At 42.8% G+C, this 19,495-nt stretch overlaps 1 protein-coding gene across 1 annotated transcript in view; it reads right to left on the reverse strand.

The window, feature by feature from the left end:
* The window catches only part of Dbx2 (developing brain homeobox 2), a 28,079-nt gene extending 9,863 nt beyond the window's left edge, over window positions 1-18,216 (reverse strand). The window contains exons 1-2 of the mRNA XM_038341249.1: window positions 17,745-18,216; window positions 4,312-4,407 (exon numbers count right to left, since the gene is read on the reverse strand). Coding sequence (XP_038197177.1) covers window positions 4,312-4,407; window positions 17,745-18,075 — 427 coding nt within the window. The 5' untranslated portion in view covers window positions 18,076-18,216. The remainder of the gene's footprint in view (window positions 1-4,311; window positions 4,408-17,744) is intronic.
* Window positions 18,217-19,495: the final 1,279 nt, after the last annotated feature.

Consider the following 19,495-nt stretch of genomic DNA (forward strand, 5'->3'; position numbering starts at 1 on the left):
ATCTGTGTGCCTGTGTTTGTATGGTTTCTGTAGGTCTGTCTGTCCTGTTCTAGTAGACTCTAAAAGCCACCCTCAAGCATCTATAAAACCCAGGATTTGGACGTAAATGAGTTTACTCAATTTAACCTTCACTAAGTTGGATGTGGAAACTGTAGAGGTCTTTTACTATCTGCCTTTCTCTTAGCTTGGTTTTTACTACTCGGCGTGCCTTTTAAAGGGTCTCCAGAACCAGTCACAGGTCTTCTGAGCCTTTCAGAGTCCAGTAGGAATTCCGTCTTCTCCTCCGTTCAGCCTATGGCTGAAGCACACACACACCCCAGCTGCATTCTGCAGACACACACTGAGACGGCTTTATACATTTTCCCACTCGGCTCTATCCAGTCCACCCTCCCTGCTCCTAGTCTGTACAGAGCGCTTGATTAGGGAAATGAAAATCAGGATTTTATAAGCAGAACTACATCTGACTTCATGTGATATTCGGGGAATGGGTTATAGACAAGCATCCTACAAGACTGAGAATTACCCACCATTACCATCTAGGCCAAACACTCAGACAGAAAGGGAACTGCACCCTAGGACTGAAACTATGAGGCTGCCTCTGCCTCTCGAGAGCTTCGAATAGAGCCATCAACCTGGAAAGCCTGTAATTTTGAGTCTCTGGTCCCTCAACCATTCTTCTTGGCTGACTGAATGTCATTTATCTGGCAACACCACTCCATCCTTTTTGAGAAGTCAAGTATCGACAAATTCCATTATCTTCCAAGTGGTATAATCAGGCCTCTTTCTAAATTTAAAAAAAAAAAAAAAAAGTTGTATCCCACTGAAGGTCTTAAAATGGCTAAATTAAATCTCTGCGTATGTTAGATATTTTACATGTGTGTTCATTTATGTGCTGGGAATTGCAGCCAATCTCTCCTAGGTTTTCACAGCTCTGGGAAATCTCCTGAGACTACCCATCACTCCAGCTGAGAGCAGTAAACCGAAGCCCAAGTCAGGTGGCAACAATATTATTAATCAGAGCATTTCCCATCTTTGATAGTGAGACCCAGAGCCAATCTACATACACTCAGGAAAAGCAAAGCCCCTTCCCTGCTGCCTTCCACAAAATGCTGTACTGAAACCTGGGGTGGATATGAGGTTCCTTTAAGTTTTAACAAGGGAAAAAGGTGGTAACAAGCTGAGAATGTCAAACGTGAACACAGCTTCTAGGAAAAGGCTGAGCAGTTTGTCCTGCCAACCGGTTTTCTCTGCTCAGACTCACATACAGTTGACTCGAAACTGAAGTTCTGTTTTCTAGGGCATAAAATTCTTGAAAGGTCAAGTTGGGTACTCAAAGACAAAAATGGAGTAATTATCTAATTAACTCAATTTGCTAGCCTCCCTAATTAAGATTTCAGTTTTTTTAGGTAGCTTTAAAAAAAAAAAGAGCCATTACCTGTATCATTTCCACAAATTCCCTTTTCATTGTACCTGAGAAATGTGTTATTTTTTAAAATAAGTTTATGAATGTAATATCAAAGATTTTTCCATGCAGTGCTTTAGGGGAGGGGCCGGCTTTGACTGGTGCCTTTCAATTTTCTCGACTGTTCTCGGCGTTTTAGCACAGTGCTGAAACAGCCTATTAAACTGTTTACTGCATGTGAGAAGGGCACGGGGCAGATGATGGCTTCCACATTGCAGCAAGGAGTCAAGGCTCAATCTGAGGAGTCAAGAAAACCCCAGTCGACATGAAACAAATGAATCAGACAGTGAGTGGAGAAGGCCTTCCCCTTGCTTAGCTGCAGCCCCTATCCTGGGCTCTGGGAGGAAGTGACGTCAACGCTGTGGAGCAACCATGGCAGCCATCGCTTTCATCACTTGTTAAACTTTTAGTATAAACCGACTTTTGGCTGTCCAAGCGGAAACTTGACACAAGTTTACTTGAGCAGTTCATTTTCTTTCTCTCCCTTTTCGTTGTTGCAATGGAAAATAATTTAGCAACTTGAACATAAACACTTATTATTTTTTAAAAAAAGAAAACCTAGTAAATTCCTTTAGTAAGAGAGCGCTTCAGATGTAAAGCTCATTAGTTGTGCCCTGGTTATCACGGCTGTTTCTGTGGAATTCTTTATGGACAGCAAGATCCCACCGCATTATTAGTTACTGCCAATGTGAATGAACAGTATAAACAGGAAAATGAGATATTCATTTCAGGGTTATAGCTAATAATGTGATACAGCGTCATTTATTAAAAGCACATGCAGGATCTCTCAATGGTCTCAGTAGGCCAGCATTAGGAGGACAGAGAAGTCCAGGGCAGCGTGGGCTATCCTTGAACTGAACAGCACTGATCTTTCAAGGCATGTGTTTACTTATTTTTTTACCAACATAAACACAGGGCTTTAAGCCCTGAGGGATGAGCATCATTTATAACAGTGATGTAGAGGGCCTAGAATGTGAAGGACTGAGAACTAGGGAGAGAAAATGGGACCTGCTTAAAATAATCATTGGAGCTCTTGAGAGAAGGACGTGCTCCCTTAAACTGGCCTGATGCTTTTTTTTCTCCTATTTATTAAACTGGCCCATACTTTTATGTGTTAGAGACTCTTTTAAAACACCCCATATAAAATAAATACACTGCACTATCATGTGTACCCACATGCCAGGACATCCCTATCACATGAAACTCTGTGCCTATTTCCACACACCTGAGCCGTAGCACCGGCAACTTTCTAAAATAAGACATCAAGATGGAGCAAGGGAAACCAAGTGTGAGACACCATGAATAAACAAAGATGCCCTAAGATGGGGTTTTCAGCATCTGTGTTTGTGTCTCCTCCAGACATCTTTGCCTGCCACTCTAATATCTGGTGATAAATGGTTCCTTAATTTGCACAAGTGCTCAATCGCCCTCATAAAGGACCACCTTGAAGGGAGAGTAAAAGGTTTCGTCACGGTTTCTCTCTCACTATTCAAATTCAATGCATTCTAGTTAAATCTACAATTAATAGGTCACTGCCAAAATAGCAGTGTATCAGTCCTGGTTAATAAACAATCCCCACAGTTGATAATGGGCCCTGTGTATTCAGCGAGTCCCCATATACAGTCAGCTCAGGCACTAAATCCCCTTTCAGGTGGACAGGGCTATATGGGAAGATGAGCTGGAATGAGTCTATAAAAGTCAGTTCCATTCACCGCTTTAGTTTTCAGTGAAGGGCTTTAAATGGTGTCCAGAAATTCACTTGGAATGCGAAGCAGGAGAGAAAGGCTGACACACAGAGCCTGGCTTTATGACCACACAAAAGGACAAATGACCCTTGCTCAAGCCCTCTCACTGTGAAATGGTCCCTAAAGTTCATCTGCAGAGTGAAAAATCGTGGTGAGGTCGCGTGTGGATGAGTCCAGCAAAAGTGAGGATTGGTCACGGGTCTGTCGCCCATTGTAGCCACATCCCAGCCCTGTAAAGGGCTCTGTGGGAAAGTACCGGCCCCCTAAAGAGACGCTCAGAAGCCTGCAGCTCATTAAACCGCAGCATTTGCTGCCTCGCTTGCCGGGAGTCATTTTGTGGGGCAACTGCTCTCCTGAAATATCCATAAAATACAAGAACACATACGGGGCCGGGGGGGCTGGAAACAGTCACGGGGCTGTGGCTTGGGGCTCGCCCTCACTCCATTCTTACCTGGCTCACTCTACAGCTCACCCTCTGGCTGTAGATTTTGCTGACACCCCAAGACACCTGCATGCACAAGAGAGTGCGGGCACCACGCAGCTCTGGTTTCTCCTCTTCTTTCCCAGACAAAAACGTATTTTTCTTTCAGAACGTTTAGAGAGACCAGTTCCCTGAAAACATTCCCTACAAGCCCGGCTGGCTTTCTTCAGGAAGATAGACAATATTTTACCCCGTCTTTATGATTTCCAGTTTCTAATTCTTTTCTAGACCTGTGACTGACGGAGTCATTTGAAGCTGAATGGAAGCAGCACACAGCGCATTCTTTACCCACTTGCCCTTGCCCACTTCTTTAACCGAGTGCGGTACAGGTTTCAGAAAGAGCCAAACTGGTCCCTCTAAGATCTTTTATACCAAATGGAAAACAAGCCCTTGCCTTGGCGTGTCAGCTCCGGGCTTAGTGTCGCTGAAAACCCTCTCACAATCACTCACTGTGCTGAGGTTTGATAATCTCTGGAAACCTCCTGAATAGGGTCGCTGTGATTTTTAGTGAGGCATTAGCTCCCTGCCACTGCACTGCCAATTAGCTTCCCTGAGCACATTAAATCCTGCTGCTTTGGTTTACAGAATAACTGAGGCATTGCTGATGAAGCATTAAAACTTACTTGAAAAAGCTGTGGGGGAGGCAGGGCGCCTGCAGGACCCACCGCAGCAGGCGGAGTAGAATGGCGGGGCACTCAGAAGGAAGGGTTTGGAAGGCACTGCGGAGAAAGCATTGATCTCATTGATTAACCGTTCCATTTACACAATCTCCAAACCTCCAGCTTTCCCCAAGGCCCCGAGTAAACGCACTCCATTGCCGAACCTTACCTCAGGTCTAACCTGAAGTTAAAGTCATTTTGAAGTGTCAAAGTTCTTGCCAAGTACTTTCCTCGGGATTTGGAGGATGCAGTGGAAAGACTCAAGGCAGTGTGGTTGTAATTACAAATAATGAATAGTGGCTGTTCTTTTATACAAGGCACACTAGAGCGATGTGCAAGGAACATCTGCAATGATGGACACATCGGCATCTGACCCGGCCAGTGTGGCAGCTTCTGGCCAAATGTAATCACCAAGCTCAAATATGGCTAGCATGAGTAGGTACTAAATCTTCAGATCAAATTAATTTGAATTTAAAGAGGCTCTTGTGGCTAAGGATTACAACATTAAATGGCATGGTTCTAAACATTCTACTTACCAAGAAACAACTTAAGCACCTGTTTTTTTAAGAGATTATATCACATTCGTGTTCATTTTTATGCGATATGAAAGGTGAAGTTAACTGGATTCCCAAGATGGCAAGAGCTAATTACTGAACAGCTCCTCAGTAGAAGGACTGGTTTTGATCTCAGTCACTTGTTTGAAAGCATGTAAAAACAATCCCATTGCCTCTCAAGGTAAATCTAGTTGCCTGGAAGCATGTTCAGACCATAGTGAGTCATCCTTAACTCTTTTCTGCTCAGTTTACACAAGCACATGCTTCATAAGCTGCTAAGACGTGGTCGTGGGATCCTGCACATTTGGGGAGGAGGCTGAATTGGGTGCTAAACAGTCTTGAGGGATGATTATTATTTATTATTATTATTTATTATTATTATTTATTATTATTATTTATTATTATTATTATTTTATTATTTTATACGTGTTCTGACATTTTGACTACACTATCCCAGACATCATAATCACCTTATGTGAATATAATATTTAAGAAAAATTTGAACTCCATTCCTAACTCCACAGAAAAAGAGCTACGGAGGCTATTGTAGACTCTCATAGCTATTGTTATTGGGAACTAAGTGCCAAGTCTGGTTAAATGACATCTACATACCACGTCCTTTAACAAAGTGCATTTAGTGCAGTATAAATATGGGGTTCACCATCTTCTGAAGGTAGGCACCTGCTTTTACCCTGACGTACACAGCAGCATTACCTGACATAAAGAGTCAAATGTTTAAGGATTGAATAAATGGTCTTTAAAACAAAGAATAGGAGCTCTTCCTGGTATTCTACGAAAATGGGGACAAAACAATAACTTTATTCTGCTCACCAGAACACACTCAAATACACACTCAAATCTTTTAAGATTGATGACCTTGAGATCTAAATCTCAACATGAAAATAAAGATTTTTTTATTATTTTCTCTTGTCATCATGTGGCAATATCTTCCCTTTCTGGATCACACCAGGGAGTTGATGTCTATACACCCTTTTAAAAACCACAGTCTTTTCAGGCTTGCACTCTTGCCAGCCAGAACAGCGTGTGTTTATTTGAACCAATTTCTTTCAAAGGTATGATAAAACAAAAAGATTACCCAAGAAAACATACTTATGGTATTTGTAGAATCCCGAGGGCAGTAAAATTGTAAACTAGTTAGAAATCAGTACCTATCCCTCCTATCATACAATGTTGAGATCTCAATATTAATGTCTCTACTTTTTAAACAAATGTCTAAAGAAAATAAAGTGTTTTACAAATTTGTAACTAAACAAAGACATGAAATGACAAGTTACTTTGATTTTTCAACATCATAAAAAATAGTTTCATTACTATCACGAACTGTTTCAGCGTTGACTATAAAGCGTCACAGAATAAAGCATCACAGAATTGATAAATAATTTTATATGACTTCTACATTTTGTATTACATGAAATCTTCATGTGGTCACATACACAAGACCTGCATAGTGATACCAGCTGCCATTCCAACACAGATGAGATAAATCTCACAAGGCCCCATCCCTAAATAAAGAGCTACAGGTGACTGGCAGCAGCCGAGAGAGAGAGAGAGAGAGAGAGAGAGAGAGAGAGAGAGAGAGAGAGAGAGAGAGAGAGAGAGAGAGAGAGAATCGGGCTTCTCTAGGGACAAGCGGACAGACATGCTGTCCAATCCCGTGCCCATTCGTATAGACACACACACATGAGCGGCTCTGAACGGACTCGGCGTATGTGTGTGCATATATCACAGTAGTTAAAAAAGCAGTCATGAGACTGAGAGGTAGGAGGAGGAGTGGGAGCAGTTGAAGGCAGAGAGTATGGGCTGGAAATGATGTAATGATGTAAATATAGTAGCCGTGTATGAAATTTTCAAAAAACAGTTTTGTAAATAGACAGCATCACCACCACCACTATGCATATAGGAAGTACTTTGAAAATGGCAATGTACTTCTAGGTAGAAAATGTGCATCTTTGAGTTTATTCTCAAACATTTCTTTCAACTTACTACCTCTCCAAAATGAGCATACTTTACATAATTAATCATGGCTATTGTGCCTTTAGGCTCTTCTTTGTTTTTACAAGGTCAAAAAAGAAAAAATGAAAGAAAGAAAGCAAGAAAGAAAGATTCAACAACGTTGCAATTACATGTATAAAGTGCAACATTTACTATGTGATCTGGAAGCATCAAAACTTTGTATGACTATTTGGGTTCTGCTTAAGTACAGACCATACAACAAAGCACTGCAAGGCGTAAATAAAAGTGTACACTTTTCTATTCTAAAAAACAGAAAAAAGTCTCGTGGTCTTAAGATATAGCCCTAACAATGGAGAAACAATGGATTAAAGTACAATAGTTTACACAGAAGTGAGTTGAAAGCACTTGATCTAATGTTAGACCAGAAACGGTCTAATTGAACAGTCCGCTACACAGCCATGCATCGCTCCATTTGAAACTTGTAAGCAAAATGACACCAGAATGTGTAATTACAGAAATATAATCAAAATCCACAGTAGTAATTCTAACTGGGGCAATAGAAACTGGCTTTTATGCTGCGACATGACTCGGCTGGCAGGTCTATTGTGCAGAGTGTTCTCGCCATTTCGATCACCTCTCGGACACACTGCCTTAGCCGGAGATTAGTCAGCTCTTGATTGCTATACATAAACACACCTTATTTAAGCTGGTTTATGTGGAAATTGCTGTGAAATTCCAATTAAGTGCTCTTTTTCCACCTCTGACAGAAGTCAAGTGCCAATCCATCTGCGTGTGCGATGGTGGGAGAGCCGAACGGCCATGGGCAGCATTGAAAAGAACACTCGGAGGTGAAAATAGACGTTATGCCTTTCATATTTGTAAGCAGCGTGCTTTTTATTTTGAGGTCGTGAATAAAGAGCAAACTGAGGCTGATGAGAGCCAGTGTTAGGCCGGCAGATGTGTGAGGGCTTTAAGCCCTCAGCAACTGCTTGGAAGTTGAAAAAGGCAAGAAAAGGGCAGTTTAGTCCTCGATAAACATTTCCGATTCGGCCGCCGAAGGCTGGATGCCGTTAGTTCACCATTTATCACAGCAGGCTCCCTGGCTGGTCACCGCAGTGATGGTGTTTGCAGAGTACTTGTCCTGTGTGGGCTGGACTGGTCATGAATGTAGCACATTCTCCCTCCACTCATTGACACCGGACTTCAAAGGGACAGGCGTCTGGAATGTGATTAAATTCTTCCAAAACTGCTAAAAATGAGCAAGATAAATCTTCTTGATCTTCACATAAGAACCACTTATTAGTTAGGAGGGTAGGGATGTGAGCAGCTACTAGCGAAAAGCTGGAGTCTGGAAAATGGGATTATTGCCAGGATTCCCATGAGAAAAAGCAAATGGCCTGGGGTCCGGCAGGACAGCAGTTGGACTGTGCCTCAGTGGGATGTTCTGATTCCATAGCACACTGACACACCTAACTTCCTGCTTCTATAGGGGACTTACGTGATAAACAAAATAAAATAACCTTTATGGAACTAAACTGGCATCTACCTACATCCAAAAAGCCAGAGCTACCCATTCACACACAAAACTCTTGAGTCTTCTTTACACACTCTTTTTTATTAATTAAATTTTCTCATTTCATTTACATCACGACCACAGTTTCCCCTCCACCGTCTCCTGCACACTCTTTTACTCTGCTCATTTGAAGAAACAAGCTTACCACAAAGACCAACTACTTTCAGTGTTTAGTTAAGCGCTTACAACTGGTTTAATGATGAAGCATCCCTTTAAGAGAAAACGCTATACATACACAGACTTGGCATTAAGCATCCCACAGTCTAAGACAACTAGAAGCCCCACCACAGAAAAACAACTTTCAAACTTTTATTGTCGAGAGCATTCCATTTTCATTGGGTTTTTTTTTTTTTTTGGCTATTTTCATTCTTTGTTACAGATAGAGAATAACAACGTCCATCTAAAATAGCGCAAAAAAGCATTCCTTGCAAGATGAGGAATCGACTGAGTTAAGATGCTGCCTCATAGAATGAGTACAAAAGTTCAGACAAACGTGGGGAGCCCATCACAATCTGTGTGGACTGAGTGTGCACTTGAGAAGAAGAGGGGGGAAAAATCACTTACTAAGCCAAAATGTAAAATCAACCAAACAAAAACTTGTAGAGAAAGTGTAATGGAGAATTAAATTTCCAACGTTTTTATGACATCTTTCAAGTGCCAGGTTCTCAGGCACTTGGAATAAAAAGAAACTTGCACTGCAACTTGAAAAAAGCACCCAGTTGAAGAGACTGTCTAGACGAAGGCGGAACCAAAGTCAAAGAAGTAGAGGATGGCAAACCTCTGCCAGGAGCAGTCGGACCTAAGAACTACCCATCCTATAATGAGGTGACGTGGGTGTTGTCACCCAGTCCATGTGCACCAATCCATCCGTGTGATCCGGTTGCAAGCATAGCCTTCACTCAGCAGGGAAATCAGCAAGTCCATCCCTTACCTTTCTGGTCGTCAGGAAACAACAGAAGCGAACATTTTGGGGTTTGCCTCAAGTATTTTACAGGGAGAGGACAGCAGGCCTTCATGTGTGAGGATGGCCCGTGAGAAGTCAGTGAAATGATACCTGCTTGATTCGGCCTTTTAAGTCCATGCCAGCTATGACCTGGATTCTATCAAGTCTCTGCTGTCTTGCCGTGGTCAATTACCCAGATCCAAGAAAATGAGCTGAATTTGAGGGAGCATCTTGTCCTTTGTAGTACAAAGTAGTGTCGCACAGGAGAATACTACTAAACAATGACATCCAGAGCTCCCAGAAGGTCACCTCTGTGCAGTCATCCTGAACTCCAGCTATTTATCACTCTGTGATCGATCCTTACACAGGTCTGATTCAGAAGCTGGGCCCAACAGGAATCACACGACCCCTCTTGGCAGGTTTTTAATGGCTACAATGGTCTTATAGGCTCCCCACTACTGAGAAGTGGAGGCTTTGTTCATTCGTCTCTGGAATGTCAGATGGTCTTGGTGACTTTCTCAATCATGCTGCCAGCAGGGCAGTGTTTTAGAACTTTCCTGTCGAGTTTAGTGAGAGGCTACAGAATGTCCAGAGCTCCCAAACCAAGTGGGCTTGTTTTCAGAAGTCTCCCACGCATGTAGAGCCCAGAAACCATGCCATTAAAAGGTCAAGGTATTAAAGAATCCAAATCTTGATGAAAAGCTCCAACTGAGCACCCAGTCACCAGTCAATATCAACTGCCAGTCAAGTGGATGGCACCTCGGACATGCCACTCATGGAACATGGACATTCGGCGACAACCTCGGGACATTCCCATGGAGTGTGGACATCCAGCACAACCTTGGGAGAAACCCTAAGCTGAGCTCAGCCCACAGAAAGAAGGAAAATGAGTAACTGGCATTTGTTTGTTTGTTTGCTTGCTTGCTTGCTTGCTTGTTTCTAATCTATGAAATGCTGACATGGGCTCTTATAGTATTTTACCTATGATAAACTAGAGGAAACATCTTTCACCTCTTTTTCTGTCTCTTACCAAATGGCTTTTGAAGCATGTGCCTAAAAGCTAAATGCTGATGTTAGCCTCTGCTCTCACTTTGAACCATTCTGGAGTACACAATCAGTAACACGAAGCACTTGAATCTAGACCTTAAAATCATGGGTGGTTGCTTAGGGCTCAGATAATGAGATGACACATTAAAATATCCCCCAACTTGCCATTTATGCCTTGGATGAAGGACTGGCAAACGTTCGTAGACCTGAAAATAAATATTCTGGACTTTATGAGTCACATGGCATCTACAACAACCATTGGGTTTCTATCTGTAATGCAAAGCACCTAAAAAAGAGTCATAAACTCACAGGGCAACACTGTCCATCCTTTCAAGACATGCAGGACTTTCTGGACTTCAGACTCAGTGTAGCTTCAGCGTTGTTGGACGCACCTAGATCCAGTTTTGGGTCATCCATTAGAAATCTGCTTTCTTCTCTCACCAAGGTACATGGCTTTGTCCGAAAAGAACTCACTCCAGTGCATATTTAATTTAGGAAGTATTCGAGGTTTAAAGTTTTAAAAAACAAGAAATCTGGAGACTTTTATAGGATTTATAGAAATATATCACACATTCTATATAACAATGGCCGCTTAGAATTAACAAAATTAAGGATGCCAAGGTAGCTGCACACAAAACAGAAAGCCAAAAACACTGCCTTCTCAGGAATACTTACAAAAAAGAAAGTTATCAAGTATTTAAGATTATACACAAAAGGTTCAACATTCGTGGCTTCTTTTCTTTCTTCCTTTCCTTTCCCTAGATACTATAGTTCTGAAGCCAAGGTCTAAAATCTTATAGCCGCTTTTTGATCTTTAACTTCAGAGAGAATTTTAGTGCCTAAAGTTTACTGTTCACATAACCCACAGAAATATGCCCCTGATCTACTCACAACTAATAGCTGGTTGACAAAATGAATAATGCTATTAAAAAGGAAATGAGTTGCGGCAGCCTTATATAAAGTGATGAATCGCTCAGCATTGCCAAGTTAAGTTCTGACTGGAGGCTAAAAGGAATGAAAGGTGGAGATTTCATTAAAAGTGGAAACATTACTGAAAGTAAAATAAAGTACATCGGAATAAAACATACAAGGGTCCAGCAGCTATGTTATATGTGAAGGCAAAAATCCAATTTCTTACTCAGAGTGTATAAAACAAAAGAATGATCTAATGAAGTCTGAAATGAAAGCCCTAACAAGCGTCCTGAGATAAAAATCATATTGTTTCATTTTGCCATTTCCCTTTCTACTCTCGGCAAATGCCAGGTGCAATTGAATGAAAACGGGTTCATACTGACTTGAGAGTTGTGTACAGTGTGTGTCTACAGAGGTGTGGGGAAGTGTGAGTCAGAGAAACCTTTAAAGGTGGTCAATCAAATTTACGAGGAGGGAGGAGGAGATGAAGAAGAGTTGCCTATCCCAGACATGGAGGCACATGACTAATTTCAGCACTCAAGAGGCTAAGGCCTGAGGAGCAAGAGGTCAAAGATATAAATTTGTGCAAAATAGAAAAGTTTCAAGCTAAAATAGAAAAAAAACTGCCAAGCCAGAATGGGCTATGCTGTGAGATCCAGTTTCAAAAATCAAGATAAGATGAATTTTAAAGTTATAGATAATGTCAACAACACAAATTCGATAGCTGTGGTAGTCTGGATGTAATTGGCCCTCATTCTCTCATAGGGAGTGACACTATTAGGAGGTGTGGCCTTGTTGGAGGAAGTTCGTCACTCTGGGGGAGGGCTTTGAGATTTCCTAGGCTCAGGATACCTCCCAGTGTCTCAGTTAACTTCCCATTGCCTGCAAGATGGAGGACTCTCAACTATTGCTCCAGCACCACGTCTGCCTGCACACTACCATGCTCCCTGCCATGTTTTTCTTTATAATGTGTCGTGGCCATAGTGTCTCTTCACAGCAATAGAATAAATACAATAACTTAAGAGGCAGACGGCAGAATAAAGAATACTCTCTTGAAAAGAGGGGCACATTGGTTTAAACATTTTAAGAAAAATTTCCCTCATGTACAAACTTTTGCATCCAAAGAATCAGAAAAAAATTTAGAATACAATTATTAAACAGAAATTATGCACAGACAGTAGTCCTTTCCTGTCAAGCCTCCATCCTTTCTACTTGGCTAAGCACAAACATCTTGTAGTAAACAGAGAGAAAGGAGGGAGCACAGGAGGAGGAAGACAATGGAATCCGACACAAATGGATACAGAAGAGGGAGCTACAGCATCTGCCCAGCCCTGGGGAAAATGTGCCATCCTTATCTGGGGCAGTCATGACCCTTCTGAATACTGTTTTAAAATCTATGTAATAGTCAAAAAGTTCTGGGCATTCAAGTCATTGGACCTCTTAACCCCTGAAGTCCCTGAAGTAGGAACGATATGGAAAGCAGAACTAATACTTGTCTGCTGCATTTATCCCTACTGTGTTAGGAAATAGCAATGGCTATCCATACAAGTGCCCATTAAGACTCACTTATTGGAGTGGGGCAGAGTGGTGGTGCATGCTTTTATTCCCAGGACTCGGGAGGCAAAGGCAGGTAGATCTCTGTGAGTTCAAGACCAGCCTGGTCTACAAGAGCTAGTTCCAGGACAGACTCCAAAGCTACAAGAAAGAAAGAAAGAAAGAGAGAGAGAGAGAGAGAGAGAGAGAGAGAGAGAGAGAGAGAGAGAGAAGAATTCACTGTAAGAGTGAAGTCATGCATCACGCATGTTCAGTCTCAACACACACACACACAAAGATTCACTTGTAGGAATAAAGTCACATATGTTCACTGATGGGAGGTGCATAGGTTCTGAGGTTGGAGGCAACTCAAATGCACATGGACCGTTCCCAAGTCAGATGTTATTTTGTAAAGAGTGTGGCTTTCTCCATAACACTACAGTAAATGACCTGTTGGGGCTACTCATGATAAAGACTGCTCCTTCAACCTAAAAGTGTTGATTAACTTGGAGACTATACCAAAAAAATTGCTCAGAATTTTTTATGGGTTGTGTAAGTCATGTTTATGTTAACTACAAAGACATGTTAATCAGGTCACAAAAATCTGTAGACATACTAAGAATATGGTTCTGTTATTCCTGATAGAAAATAGCAGAGGCAATGGCCAGAGCAAGAAACTTCTTCAGTGGGGCCGTCAGGCTCATTCTGCATCTCATGCTCTTGTGGCCCTGGTTGTGGTCAGCATCACTAACAATCCGCGGTCCAAGGTTTCAATTTACAATTTACAAAGCTAGAGTACAATTTAGCAATAAAATCTGACCCATCCTTTGCTGAACGCCTGAAACAATTCTACAGAGTCATGGTGCTGGCGTGTCTCAAGGAAGGGAGAATAAAATACCATTCCGAATGCACGACCCAAGTGCAAGGAAGGCAGACCGAGTTAAGAACTGAGAGATCAACAATTCTCTGGATGACGGATGAAACAGTCAGAAAGCATCTTAAATGCGGACAGTAAGAGGTGGCCCTGGATGAGTGACAGAAAAACATCAGCACCAGTTTTGCTTTTTTGGGCAACACAAAGCAGCATGTATGTTAAGACAACTTAGAGATGCTTAACTCCCATACCCAGAATAAGCATTTGCTTTCTGATCCTTTTAAATGCACACAAATGTATTTAATAAACAGCAAGCTACTTTTTAGAAAGTAAATGCTTTCTAAATATTTTTAAACAAGTATCATTAAGATGTGAAGTTACTTGTTACACTTAATTTGAAGAAAATTGATGGCCCACCCATCAACCTGAAATTTCACAGGGCACTCTCATAACTAAGAGAAATTTGTATTTTTTCTTCTGTAACTTACAAGATCCCATTTTAAATATAAAAAGACATGAATATTCTAATCGGCACAGTATTTTCTAAATGCTGAGGATAGCTGACTTTGAGGATATCACCTTTAATATTTAGAATATCACTTCCAAAGCCTCCTGATTCCCACTAATAATGAGTCAGAGACATCTTTCTTTCAGATAAAAAGTAGAGGTGACTCTTTATTACCTGTTATCAATAAGCATGTCTCCCTCAAGCCTTCAGAGATCCTTTTTTGGCACTGACAGCTTATTGCATGGAACCTCTCCCCAAAATGTTCAAACTTGCTGATTTGGGGGGCCAAGGCAATGAAGCTCTCCTCTCACCCTGGCCTGAGGAACTGGAGCCCTTTCTCAGGTGCATATTTCTTTCCTATTTCTTTCCCGATTTACTTCCCTGGTTGGACTCTACAAGGTCTCCTTAGAGTCAACACAAGACAAACCAGAGGTAGCAGAATGAAGATTGGGGACCTTTATTTTTCTCTTTTTGGGAGTTCACACACATTTAAAGTGGCACTTAGGACGAAATTAGCAAGTGAAATAATTTTGTTATAGAAAACAATCGCCATGCCAACTGTAACCTTCTGGCCCAGTATGAGGATTAAAGCAGCTAAGCACTGTGAAAATGACCGGACCCCGAGAACTGTAACTCCGCAAGGGCAGAAATAGGCACTGCCTATTCAGTGTCTGTGCCAATGCCTAGAACAGAGCCCGACACATGACGGACCTCAAGTTTTGCTGAATGAATGTGCTATGTGGTGCAATCGATAGTTCATAACCAAAATAATGAAGTGAAAAATACAAACAGCGGAACAGATCATCGATGGTAGACAGCGTGATCTATACAAGGCAACTGTGGCGATTTCTTGCAGCTTCATCTAGAGTAGACCACAAATTAAGGTTGACAAAAATAAGTGCAGTCAATTAGTTCAAACTATTTCAATCACATTTTATGATTCTTCCCCCAAATCAATACATAAAGGAAAGCCTCAGAACATATGCTTAAGGGTTTCAGATGTGGTAGGACGCTTGTCGATCACGCTTATGGCCCCAGTTCCATCTCCACTGCTGACCAAAACCGAAATGAACTGATACTTCACTGGTTATTTTCCCAAGAGATCTATTGTTATCTTTGGAGAAGGAGGAAATAATTCCTCTAAGAACTCTCCAAAATGTCTGTCATGGGTGTGGATGCACCTTGGTATAGCATTTGCTTGCACAGCACTGGCTAGACAGTGAGGTCAGCCCCCAGTTGTGGGAGTGACATCAGCCACACCCCCTCACCTGATCTCCAGATGACCCTTAAAGCTACAGTCACCTTACAGCTTTGCAACTGCTAGATGAAGGAGTTCCTGCGTTCACAGAGACAGGGTGGCACCCTTTAAAATGGAGGCAGTGTTCAGAAAACTGCATACTTTTGAGTGTAGATCCAGTTTTAAGCAGTATATTTTTTGGTCACGGATCTACAGAGTTTCCCCCCACCCACCTTTAGATATTTTTCCAGCTTGAAAAAGTGGATGCTTTCTTCACAAAAATGCATTTTGAAATAAAGGGTTACTTGTTCATATTAAAATTAACCTAGGAAAAAAATGGAATCCTCAATGAGGATTGAATTTGGCAAATCATACATCTAAACTATAGTAGAGTATTTCAAATTATGCTCTCTTAATTACTTTTTAAAAACTCATACTTTGCATTTGGACACTTGAATAAGTATACCAGAATTAATGTGTTTCTTTTAAAATAAATAATGTTAGAAAGACCTTCTTCATTAATTACAATATTTGGAGTGAAATGAATATGTATACAAAATGATTTTGTGGGTTACTAAGCTATCCGTGCCAGTTTGCACTTAGTTTAACACCTGAAAAGTCAACAGATGATACAAGTAATTTTGCATGCCCAAAAGTCAATCACCAGTAACTTAAGAATTCTTTAAAACTAACTTCTATGAACACAATTCTAAACCTACAAATCACAAAATTGTCTTGAAAAAAATACTCTTTGTGTGACATTATTTACTTATTTGTGGTCATGTGAAGCAGCCTCACACATTTCTAATATATAATATTCAGAAAGAGCTTCATTAGCACCTTCTAGGCACACAAACACTTCCAAGGCACATAGACCTTGCCTCAGCTTGAGCCTGCTCCTCTCCCAGGGTGCAGAAGGCTTCCTCCGCATTTACGTTCTATACCGCGTGAATGAGGCCGGTGTTGATAATTTCATTTGTTCCATTCTGTTAGTAGCCATTCCTAGTGTAAGACCACGACAGGTTCTAAACACGTTCAATTCTATAAAGCCATTAGCAATAAATTTGATCTGGCAGTTTGCTGGGACAATAGAAACTGCTGAAAGGCGTGTTAGTCATCCCGGACAAACCCACTGGGATTAAAAGAATGACTTAAGATCGTCTAAGGACGCAGTAAATAATAAAAATAATAACAATCCAGTTGGATCTCAGTTTCCCAATCGCTATGAGATTTTGCTAATGGCAGGCTTCTGCTTTACCGCGTATTTAACTCAGCTGCCCACAGTATTTCTCCCAATCCAACTAGTTTTGTTTTATTCAGGAAAAATATTAATATAAATATTTATTTTATATAATTAGTAAAAATACAATATATTCAAATATTTAAAATAATCAATTAATTGGTCTTTTTCCAGTAAATTCCTGTTTATAGGTGAACTTCCTACTTTAGTTTCCAATCCAGCAGTTGACCAGCTAGCTCAGAAAGATGCAAGCCCACCTTCATCTTTACACCTCAAGAGATCCAAACTCTGAATGTTACCGGAAGTCCAAAGTTCGCGAAACTCTTGTCAGACCTTCAGACCCCCATCAAGACAGCCTCAAAGTCCCTGGCGCTAAGTCCCAGGACGACCGCCCAGAGATGCAGTGCTGACCTTGGGGACCGGAGCCATCCTGCTAGAAATACGGGAATCCGCGAGTATCCCCGCTGGGACCAAACTGCCCAGGTAGCCCAACCACCTGTTGAAGAAGGAGGCTAGGAATGACAGGGTTGGATGGGGTAGAGAGAAAAGATACCAGAACTGGTGTCCCTTCCTGACTCCACAAGTGACATCTGCACCCCAGCTCAGCCAGCTGCAGTGGACCGCCACCGGGGCGAGCTGAGCTCTCACTGAGCTGTGCCTGTGTGAGGCTCACTGGCTGAGACTACTTTGGCGCACCGGCTAGAGGCAGGGCTAACCTGGAGCTAAAGTACCCTTAGAGTTGAGGCTCCCCTGAAGCCAAGGCTTCCTTGGGTCGAGACTCCGCAGGTCTGAGGTTCCCCCCCGAGTCGAGGCTCCCCAGAGCTAAGGCTCTTCTGGACTGAGGCTCCCCAGGGCTGAGGTTCCCCAGGGCTAAGACTCCCCTGGATCGAGGCTCCCCGGGGCTGAAGTTTCCCTGAGTGGAGGCTCCTTAGGCTCCCCAGGACTGAGGTTTCCCAGAACTGCGGTTCCCCGGGGTCGAGGTTCCCCTTGACCAAAGCTCACCTGGGGTTGAGGGCTGGAAGGCACTGTCTCGGTCCGCTGGAGGACGGCTGGGCATCTGAAAGGCCCAGCGTGCACCGTAGGGCCCGGCCGGGCACAGCTTGAGCGGCACTGGGCTAGCAGGCAGCGACCGCAGCTGCTGACACTCTGGACCCGGCGAGGGACGCGGGGGCGGGGGTGCGTGCGTGGGTCCGGCCCCTGCGCGCAGCAAGTTCTCGATCAGGAAACTCTTGCCCAGGCTGCCGAAGCCCGGCGCGGGGAGGCCGAGGAGTGCTGAGGACGCCACCACATCCCAATAGGCTCCAGCCTGGGCCGCCACTGCGCTGGGTAGCATGATGCGCGCCCGCTGCTCGGGAAGCCGCGAGCAAGTGCGGGGGAACGGGACCGGCACGGGACCGGGGCGGCGGGGTGCGTCCCTGGCCCTCGGCGGCACCTCTGGCAGAATCCGGGAGCAGACTGCAGATCAGGACAGGGATTTCACACCACGACGGAAGGTGTTGTCCGGCCCATTCATTCATGTCATCCTGCCCACAAAGTGATAGATGCGGCCAACAATGAGGGCAGTGAGAGTCCGGGCTCCAGCGAGGGGAGGGGACTCTTGCTGAGGAGGTAGGTGGGCGTGGAGGGGACGGGAAAGGGGCGCTGCCACTCTGCCTGCCAAGTCTTGACCCTGGTACTGCAGCCCTGGGCTCTCTGGTATTGGTTATCATGAACTTTTAGGGGACATGAACTGGGTCGCTGAAGCGCAGTTCTCGTTAGGAAGGGTGGAAGCTGTTGACATGGGTACCAATGATACCATCGTTTGCAGGTTATATGGGTGCCTCTGTTTTAAGAAGAAAGGAAACCGTTTTTCTCGAATATTTTACAAAATTTGTTTCCAATGCCTTTTAATAAGGTACGTTTTAAGGATTCGGGACAGAGGTGGCTTCAGTCTAGAAGGGATGATGTAATCAGTTTTGACCTAAAGCAGAGTTTGTGGCTGAGGAGATGACTCAGTGGCTTACAAGGCTTGTTGCTCTAACAGAGGTCCTGAGTTCAGTCCCCAGCGCCCCCTCGTAACTCCAATTCCAGGGCGCTGGATGCCCTCCACAGGCACCTACACACAAAGGGCATTTTTTTTAAAAAGATCTTATTCCATAACCGTTGCCAGTGGGGTGCTTTTCTAAAGAGAGAGGGAGAAATAAAAATACTACATTAGTTAGAATTACACTGCTCTTTTTTTTGTCTGGGGGAAAAGCATTTTTAGTTAACTGTTTGTCTCCGGAGACTGGCCAGATGGAAAGTGTGTGTGTGTGTGTGTGTGAGAGAGAGAGAGAGAGAGAGAGAGAGAGAGAGAGAGAGATCTTTTAACTACAAGACTTTAAAAGCCTCTGACTTTGGAAACTGTCAATGGAGTGTTAAAACTGTGACTCCAATTAACACTTACTCTCTTCCCTAATTTAGATGTATTTATTTAGGATAAGACTTTATTAGTGTTTCTGCAAAGTTTGCAGTCACATGTCTGGTTTGATTTCTTGCCCTAAAAATAATTTGAGCTTGGTTTCAATTTACTTAAAAGTCTGTCTTGAGTTGCCAGGTTTAGGAAGCTTATTCTCCTTTTTGGATTTCATCTTTTAGGGGCTGTCAAGATCGTTCGATGGGTAAAGACACTTGTCATCAAGAACGATGACTGATGTTTGATCTCTGAGACCCATGTGGTAGGAGAGAACTGACTTCCAAACTTTGTCCTCTGAGTTCCACAAGTGTCATGGAAT

This window comes from Arvicola amphibius, chromosome 9, assembly GCF_903992535.2.
Source record: "Arvicola amphibius chromosome 9, mArvAmp1.2, whole genome shotgun sequence".
Taxonomy (NCBI): domain Eukaryota; kingdom Metazoa; phylum Chordata; class Mammalia; order Rodentia; family Cricetidae; genus Arvicola; species Arvicola amphibius.